Genomic DNA, 9,857 nt, shown 5'->3' on the forward strand with positions numbered 1-9,857 from the left:
AGAGCCACGATTGCTGTAAAAAATTTACGAATCAGCGTGTGCTATCGCCTAACTAGCCAATGAAATGTCTCTGTAGTGATCAGCCAATCACAGGAAGCCAGTCTGCCCCTGCAGGCACCCGCTTGCCATAGGAGACGGTCTGGCATGGAAGAGGATGCGGAGACTCGGGGCAGAGCGGGACCTGGCGGCAGGCTGGATATGAGCCATGGCTTTGTACACCATATCCGGAGAAACCAGATAGCCAGGTAACCGGGACACAGGGCCCATCACTATAAACAGTATGGCGGAGTTTCACATTTCAGGCCAGAGTAATCGAGCTTAAAACAGGATTTACGTGGTCTCTTTTACTATGCGACTATTTTGGCCTAAATTCTCACTTTAGTGAATATCCCTGGTAAAAAGAAAGTACTCACCTGCTTCATAGCTCTATCCTAATGGTGTCATAGAGTGTGTGTGTGCATACACAGTGGAACCTCAGAGCTCGAACGGTCCCGTTCTCGAACAATTCGTAAGTCGAACAAAAATTTCCAGTAAAAAAAAAAAAAAGTCTTGGTACGCTAAGGATCTTCGGTACCCGAACATACAACAAAGAGCCATGTCTCATTTTCAAGTCAGACAATTATTATAAATAATTGTAGTAATGGCCAACGGTACATTCTTGTATTTGAAAGGCAGGAACCACTCAAATAAATGTAAGGTGCTTATTACTAGAGTGATCTCTGCATTTTTAATGCATACATATAAATGTAAAATGCTGTAATTTTGGGGGTCTGGAACGGATTAATCAATTTTACATTCATTTTTATGGGGAATGTTGATTCGGTTCTCAAACATTAGTGGACTCGAACAGCCTTTGGGAACGGATTAAGTTTGTGTTCCGAGGTTCCACTGTGTGTGTATATATAATTTACAGGCAAATGAGATATATATATATATATATATATATATATATATATATACACACACACGTACTACCATTTATACACAGGATTTACAGTAGTAAAGAGTGCGAGCTGAAGTGGTCTGGCTGTAGGAGCATTTTGGGTGATGTAGTCCACAACACCTGCAGTGCCGAAGGCTGCCCACCCTTGCACTAGTACCTGACCATAGGCCATAAGTATCAGGATAAACCCTGATCAATGCTTGGAAAGGCCTGAATGGGAAGCAAACACCAGGAACATCTCATGGATTTCTATGGATACTTTAGCGCTAGAATGTTCCATGATATATATATATATATAATCTCCTGATCACATTGTATTACCGTAGCTAGTTTTGTGTTATCTGCTGACTCATGACTTTCAGTGTGTATTTCATGATCAGATCATTTTATAAATAGATTGAATAGAAGCAACCTTAGAACAGACACCACTCTTGTCCATCTTGGAAATTTACCATTAATGATAACTCTCAGTACTATATCTATCCAAGAACAAGAATTTTCATCCACCCCAATTAACTTTACTTTGAACACTAACCTTTTTGTGTGGACGTGTATCGAACATTTGTGGCAAAATCCAAGAAGATCACATCCACTGCAATCTGATCTATACTTCTAAACAAATACATACAATAGGTGGAGCACTTCTGTGGTTTACTATATATCACACTAGGAGCTCGCTGTCCGGTATCCCGCTCTCCGCTCATACACTGGATCCGCTGTTACTCAGTCACTGACAGTGCGGCTCCTGTCTGGCTGCGACGTCATTGACTATCAGCGGATCCAGTGTGTGAGCGGAGAGCGGGATACCGGACAGCGAACTCCTAGTGTGATATATAGTAAACCATAGAAGTGCTCCACCTATTGTATGTATTTGTTTTATTTAGAGTGGTATAAGGGGCTCCCACTCAGGGGGTTTATACCAGTTACTGCTAACACTCTCTCACGCAGATTGTGTACTGTATTCTTTACTCTGATCTATGCTTCTACTTGCTTCTTCGTATAATCCAAAAATATGATTAAATATGTTTTTCATAAAACCATTCTGATTTTTACTAATAACATTGTTCTTCACCATGAAATCCTGAAAAATTATACCCCAATAACCCTTCAAATAGGGGGCGGGGCCTGACAGCAGAGCTCGTCATAATTGTGGTTTTTACAGACCAACATAACGGAGGCTCATTGCTGCATCGAGTGGGAGCTCGTGGACACCAAAAAAGTGACTTTCCGTCGAGATCTGCCACACTCCATACCGAAGGCCTAGCATGACAGGCAGTCTGATGGCTGGGAGAAACAGCAACATGCGAACCAAACCGAGCAGCAACTATACCAACACCCTGCACCCCCCTCTGGACCGGTGGGGGTCATCCCGGTCCCAGTTGGAAAAACCCTCAGACCTACAGCAGGGGAGTACCTGGCTGGAACAAAGCTCGCATTCAGTAACTAAGATGGCCCCCGAGCCACAACCTCATGAGACACTGCAGGCCTGGAGAGAGGGCTTTGAGGCCAGGTTCAATAAGATCTGTGAAGACTTTTGGAGGCGATTAGAGCGCAGACCCAAAGCGTTTCACTCATCCGCCACAATGCCACACGAAGTGGAAACGGCAGCCCCCCGAGATGACATTAGACAGGGGCAAAGTAAGGAGAAGCGTCCACCCCGCCGCCCGCCTTACCAGCGGTCTCCCCGGACACCCAGACGTAAAGCAGCACCACATCGCCGCAAACCCGCCTTACCGCACACCCGGCGCTCCGCCATGCAACACCTCGGAGGGGCACCAAAACGCACCTGCACACTGCCCTACCAGGAGAATCTCACCAGGCAGCACTGCTTACGGGCGCTGAGGAGGCTTGAAGACCATAGCCCAGATAATCAACTCCGCTATTTGCTGGTGGACACAGTGAAGGAGCACACAGGACTTTGGGGCTGGAGGGGCCCGAGCATGCAGAAAGGTGGACTCAGGACCCCCAGAGTGGACAGCCCAATTCAGTGCCCACCATCACGTTCCTGGCTCTTCCAAAACAGGGGAATCGGATGACTGGTGACTTACTGAAAAAGCTCTAGATAGCCATTACTGGCTCTGATTTATACTAACTTTATGTTATAGGCCAGGCTTCTGAGCTCCTGTCTCTCCTTGGTTTATTTATTTATTTATTTATTTATTTCCTATTTGATTCTTCTCTATTTCCTAGCTATCATAGTGCAGGGAACGGGAGTAGGGCAGACCTATAGCTCCAATAATAACCGACATGACATGAATAGACATAGCCTGTTCTCAACCTGCATTGTCTATAACGCTCAGCTCTCCAGGCATAACACGTTTCATGTATATCGGAACTTCAATTAAAACATGTATAGCTCATTGTCAACACACATGTCTTGGCCACAATACAGGATAACGTTACTATTTGGTTTCAAACAGAGGTGAGGGTGGCCTACTTGATCGTTCCCTGAAGGCTACCATAACGCTGCTCAGTAAATGCACCTCTAGACATGCGGCCTATTGCTTTAAAGTTAACCCTATTTGCTGAGGCCTGCATAGCATAGCACTACTGTCCCAAGCTCTAAGGGTCACTGGCCTGGGGCATCCCTAGGGATTTACTCCTGTCTCCAACTGCTACTTACTACTCTTATAAAATGTGCTGTTTTGATCTGCCATGAAAAGGTTGTTATTGAAATGCTCGCATCGGCACTAAAAGTTGAAGCACGTTATTACCATTACTGGTTGACTATTATAAATTAGCATGACTTTTTTATTACTAATCACACTTGCTTATCTTCTGGCATTCATAGCACCAACCTGTTAACGTATAAAATAGTGCAGCTCATGTGACATTTTAAGCAAAGCTTTGTCTCGTAGGTTGCATACTCCTGCCAAAATGTCTATATAATGCCTATAATCATACAAAATGTACAAAGCAAGTCATTAACCCTGTTATACCTTTTTAAAAATTGTGCATGTCTTTCTCATTGCTCTACTACATGTAAGCTATCTATTGTGAATCTATTGTCATTGGCTGTTGGGGCATGACAAAATTGTATGTATTTTTTCTGTACTACAAAAATAAAGAATTAAAAAAAAATAACCCTTCAAATACTTTCCCAGCCACGGAAATTAAGCTCACATGTCTATAATTTCCAGGCAAACGATTTTAAACCATTTTAACATAGGAACCACATCTGGCTTTCTCCAATCGTCCGGTATAACGCATGAAAAGAATCATAAAAGCTTAAAACCAGAGGTTCACGATTTCCACACTTGGCTCCCTACCTTGAAATCTGATCATGCCTGACAAGAGATGTGATTTTGCTTCAGTGTTTTTGTTTTTGTTTTATTCTTCCTCCATATTCTAGAAGCTTGTTTTATGTAAAAAAAAGTTTTTTTTAACTATTGCTTCCTAATCTAATAATATATCCACCTACATATTTTCTTGCTGTTTTAGAGATGATTATGACAAGGAAGTGAAACAAGCCCAGCAGAAGCAAAAGAAAAGATATGTTCCAGGACCTTCTCGACCTAAGAAGCCTGACTTACAGGTCTACCATCCTCGCCCTCGAGGTGAGGGAAATAATGCATTAGTTCAGTATTATCAAGAGACACATAGCAATCGTGTAGAGCAAAAAAAGCTGCAGGAAACAAAAGTATTTTTTTCATTGCGATATAGAATTGATGTGATGCTTTCCTTTTGGGGGTGCCCAGATCACATGGCCAAGTTTTACTCTGTCATTACAGCGGAAACCCCTCCAGTAGCTGTCAGTGTAGCAGTCTCTGGTTGTGTGTTTAACCCTTCTACAACATTGCAATGTTCTGCCTTGAATGGTTGACAGGACCACGTTGGAGTTCCTTTAAATTACAAGTTTATGCTTTTAGTTTCAATATAGAGCCTTCCAAACGGCTTGCAGTCAAGTACACTTTCTTCTTTCAGGAGAATCCCAACCGGTTTGTGGTCTAGAAGATGATGGATCTAGTGATGGTGATAATGGTACAGATAATGAGCATGCCCGAGCGGAACTCTTCTGCTTGGAGTTTGAGGCAGATGGAGGAAAGATCACATCCATTATTGTATATGAGGTGAGTGTCGTACATAATTGTTCTTATTTTGTAAATCAGAATTTTCTCTGTGAATGAAAAATGGCCCTCCAAGGATCATGTGTAACAAATACAATGTTAAGAAAGCAGGAATAACCTAGAACCTTCAGAGCAAAGCACCCTTTGGACAAATGACTTCTGAACTGTAGATAAGTGCAGGAAGAAACTGATGAATCTAACTGATGCTGTATTTTACTTTTATTTTTTTATGAAGTTTTAGTTCACAGACATATTCAAAGCATTGCATTGTTATACAACAGTAATTTGTAGTAAAAATTTTTTTATTTTTTTTGTACATTGTTTGTTTTTTAAAATACTTTGTGCTATTTGTACATTGTTGTGGCAATAAAGTCTTTGAAATGTGAACCCTTTTTTTTAACTGTATAAGGCAAAGAGTCAGATGATAAACATAAGGATGGAGTGGGGGAGGGGAATAGAGATGGGGATCGGGTTACGCACTTTTCAATATTGAGATAGACGGGTGTTTCAAGGAGTTGATAGATTGTCTGTCTGTTGTTTTTCTCTGAACATGTCAGGACTAGCCCTGTCTTAAGTAGTTAGAGGTTGTGTCATTGTCACTCATTTTCATGGTAACGGTTGCTATTCAAGCTCATGGTTACTGTCTTTGGTCCATTTTTCCCTTTTTAACACATACAGACTCTCATTTGCATTTATGGGTGTGGCTGTCGAGGCTTCTGAGATTCTTTATAGTGGTTTGTTTGTCTCAATGGCTTTTTCCCATGTGTCCCACACTATTTTCCAAATTTAGTTTTTTTTGGTGTACTGCTAGTCTAGCTGATCTTTCTGAGACTTTTTGTTCCACCAGATGTATGCATTCCTTTAGATCGGGGATGTTGTCTGTTCCCCATTTCCTGACAATTACTGTCAATGCCGCTATGATAGTTTGGAATATTAAGTAGCGTATTGCCTTCGGCAGTCACCCTGGGTAGTTATGCAGCAAGTAGGTATCTGGATTGTGTGGGAGGTGTGTACCAGTTGTGTTTTTCACCAGTTGTGCCACCGGCAGGCATTCCCACCATATGTGGAGCATATCACCTGAGCCGTTGGGGCATCTCCAGCATTTGTTGGGCACTTTGGGGTTTATATGGTAGAGTCTCTTTGGTACTAAGTACCATCTATATATTAGTTTTCTGGCTAGTTCTATGTGATCGGAGCGGAGGGTTAATTTTCGTTTTAGCCACTTTTGTGTGGAGAAGTGTTCAATGTCTTCATGCAGAGTGTGAAGACTCCAAACAACTATTCTAACAGCCACTAGAGGTCTCCTTAATATCAAGTGTAAAGTTTAAATACTACTGTTTCTCAGATAATTAAGTTTTTTTCAATTCTTAAACTGCAGAGACACGCTTTTTGCACCAGAACCAATGCGTTAAATTGTTGTGATTGTGATGCTTATTGTCTCTTCAAGGCAATACTTCTGCCAAACATTAACTACCATTTTAGGTAATCACTACCTAGTTTATTTGATATTTCACAACAATGATTGGGCTACAGTATAATCTTTAATGGATTTATTTTTCATCTACTCCATAGGATGATGATGCAGAGCAAGTGGCAACCAAAATCTCTAATCAGAATCATTTGGAGAACAGAATGAAGGAGGCCCTTAGACAACGTATCCAAGAGGAGATTTCCAAGAGAAGAGTGCAACGCTGAAGGCATGTGCCCCCATTTGATGGCATGTACAATATGTACCTGTGGCACACTGTGCTGGCCAGTATTGGTCCCAGTCCCAGAAGACAAACTAGGAAACGGGGAAAAAGAATTGTTGTGTGGCCAGGAGGCTGTAGAGGCTAGGACACTGGTTTTGATTTCACACCAAAGTTACTACCAAACTGAGAGCTCTTGTAGACTGTTGCATATTCAGTATCTACACGCTTCAGAAATTGTGTGCCTTTTACTGCCAGAGTCTCTATAAATCTACAGTGATTGTGAGCAGACAGTATTTTGGATTGAAATCAGTGGAATTTGTGTTTTGTATGCAAATATGTTAGAGTGTAAAAATAGGCATTGTATAAGTTTCTTACTAATTTGTAAAAGAGAACTCTATAATGCATAACATGTTAGTGCCTTTTTCTTTTCTTTTAAGATGCACATAATTGTATCTATTGTTTGTGTTATAGGAACAGCTAACTAATCTATAGTTTCGGAAATGTAGTAGGGAGTAAAGTAAACCCAATGTATGTGCCTGGCTCTGCAATATAGAAATTATTGTGACGCGCTCTATATTCTATCTCTGCATGCTTTGGGTTATTGTGTGTTTGCAAAGCTATACTAGCCACTTGTCTACCATAATATGTAGATACGATCACGTGCAGAATAAAACTGTTCTGTGTTATGCAGGGCTGGGTAGTTCTATTCTCAATGTTAGAGGAATCATTAACAGTTTTATTAAACCCACACACACAAAGTTTATTAAACACAAACCTGAGACTAGAAAATATGTACCAGTTCATATTACATAAATATTAAACTTTGCCAAGAAATGTAATCATTTTTTTAACATCTAAAAAAAAAAAAAATCCGTGAGTGTTCTTTAACTTATTTAAAATAATGAACCATTACAGGCCACCAAAGCATTTTTGCAATGACTCTGGAATTTCTGTAAACGTGTGTGTGTATTTAACTTGTTTTTTTTATAATTGCAGCTTCCTGTGGCCAAATAGCAAGCTTTGGTGACAATATGTTTCATGTTGGCTTTAAGGGGCACTTTACAAAAATTAACCCTTACAGCTTGCTGTTTGGCTTATGTTTAGTGTCCTGGGGAAACACCTGGTTAACCACACAGTAGTGCTTATAGTGCCATTATGGTCCGGGCACTCCCCTATTATAGGTAGTTAAACTGTTTGCTAATGGTTTGACTTCTTACCCGGGTTCTATCAGGCATTGCTTTCTGCATTTTGCTAGATTTTCGAGACACTGCGAGAACACTCTTGGTAACACAATCACTATGAGGTTTATTTGCAAAATAAAAATGGGAATATTATTTGATGCCAATTATTTTGTAGCTCTGTACAAAAGATGAACTGACAAACAAGTAGCTACAATATGACATTTTGGACACACAGGAAAATGGATTCTTACATTCTACAAGGAGTAGGTGATATACATTATATAGTGTATAGACTATAGTCGCAAGAACAACTGCGGCTTATAGTATTGCTCTGGTCAGTAGAATCATTCCCTTTTGGCTTTTTGCAGTAAATACTGTATTTCAGAGAAAATGCAGTGTTTACATTACAGCCTAGTGCGAACTCCACTGGCTGCCACTCAGTTTCTGTCATTCAGTTTCTCCACTCTCTGCATGGAGACACTGAACTTTCCCCATAGAGATGCATTAATTAAATGCCTCTCTCTATGAGAAGATGCTGAGTGGACAAGGCTGTATTTGACTTGTATTATGCTGTATTTGATTTGTGCTGGCTCTGCCTCCTTGACAATCCTATAGGGAAGCATTGTTATTGGTTCACATCACTTCTGATAATGTGGGGCAGGGTCAGCAGCTGTAGACTTGAATACAAGTAAAATTTTACTATATTTATAGAGGCTGGGAGGGTTGATAGTGGTTTTAATACTATAGGGTCAGGAATATCTGTTTCTGTTACTGACCCTATAGTGTTCCTTTAAACTAGTTATTGATTTTTTCATTTATTTTTCCTGAGAATCCTCACATTTAGAAATATGTTGGATATAAAATAAACCAGTAGCCACTGGAAAGACATATTATATGTTAAAAAATTTCCATTAACCATTAGCATTTGGCGAAGGAAGGTTTAGCCCTGGTCAATAGAAATTCACCTTTGGTGAGTGTGCTATGACTTATAGCACGGAGTATCTTTAATGGCCTAGTTAAGCCCTGTATTAAATACTCTGGAATTGAACTGGTGAATAATAAATGTGTCAGTATCCATAGGAAGTATGAATGTAGGACTAAAGTAAGAATGGAATGGGGTGCTTCTGACCGGCAGCTGCATGGGCCAGCCCACTGAGGATTGTCCATGTGCACAGAGCTTTAGAAGCGCTCCGTAAATGCATAAATGCCCTGTGTGCACATTGCCCATAACAAGCGCATTTATTGATGTAGTTGCACTTTGCTTACTGTATACATTTTTGTGGCGTAGGTGTGACACTAAGAAACAAACATGGGACAGCAGAAAATGAGCCCTAAATCATGTCAATCAGATTTGTTGCAATGTTTAGGTTAGGCTTTTTTCTTTATAGTACTACTGAACTGTTTTATTACATTATTTCTGAATCATCTCTTGCATCCTGAAATGTTTTTGGTTTTCATCCAATAATAATGCTACACATGCAGGGTTATTGACTAAAGTGAGAATTGTAAGTAAATTTTAATTTTAAGGTCACAGTAGCCAAACTGAAAAATACTAACTTGTGTTTCAATTGTGTCTACTCTGGCTCTAAATCCAAGTTTTAAATTAATATATTTTATTGTTTAATTGTGTGTTTGCATATACATTTTGAATTCACACTCTAAAGAGTGTATTTAAAAAAAAAAAAAAATCTGTGAAATTATTTCTGTAGTGTCTCTGTAACAATAAGACCAAGTCCAGTGGCACTGTGATTTGTGGGGTCTTTGTATTTTTTTTTTTTGCAAAATAAAGTCAGATTAAGTGGTGGTGGCTCACAGGACGCATATAGGGAGATATACTTAGTTTATAAGGACACTATAGTCACCAGAACAACTACAGCTTAATGTAGAGGTTCTGGTATCTATAGCCTGTCCCTGCAGGCTTTTCAATGTTAACGCATTTTCAGAGAAAAGCCTAGTAACACCTTCTAGTCAATCA

The 9,857-nt window shown here is 40.1% G+C and overlaps 1 protein-coding gene across 1 annotated transcript; it reads left to right on the plus strand.

Moving 5' to 3' along the window:
* The first annotated feature begins 67 nt into the window (after positions 1-67).
* C3H2orf68 (chromosome 3 C2orf68 homolog) lies at positions 68-7,540 on the plus strand. Its single transcript, XM_063445554.1, has 4 exons — positions 68-245; positions 4,385-4,500; positions 4,868-5,013; positions 6,583-7,540. Exons 1-4 carry the CDS (start codon positions 145-147, stop codon positions 6,703-6,705), a joined length of 486 nt encoding a protein of 161 aa, XP_063301624.1. The 5' UTR covers positions 68-144; the 3' UTR covers positions 6,706-7,540.
* Positions 7,541-9,857: the final 2,317 nt, after the last annotated feature.

Source organism: Pelobates fuscus, chromosome 3 (assembly GCF_036172605.1).
Source record: "Pelobates fuscus isolate aPelFus1 chromosome 3, aPelFus1.pri, whole genome shotgun sequence".
NCBI classification, from domain to species: domain Eukaryota; kingdom Metazoa; phylum Chordata; class Amphibia; order Anura; family Pelobatidae; genus Pelobates; species Pelobates fuscus.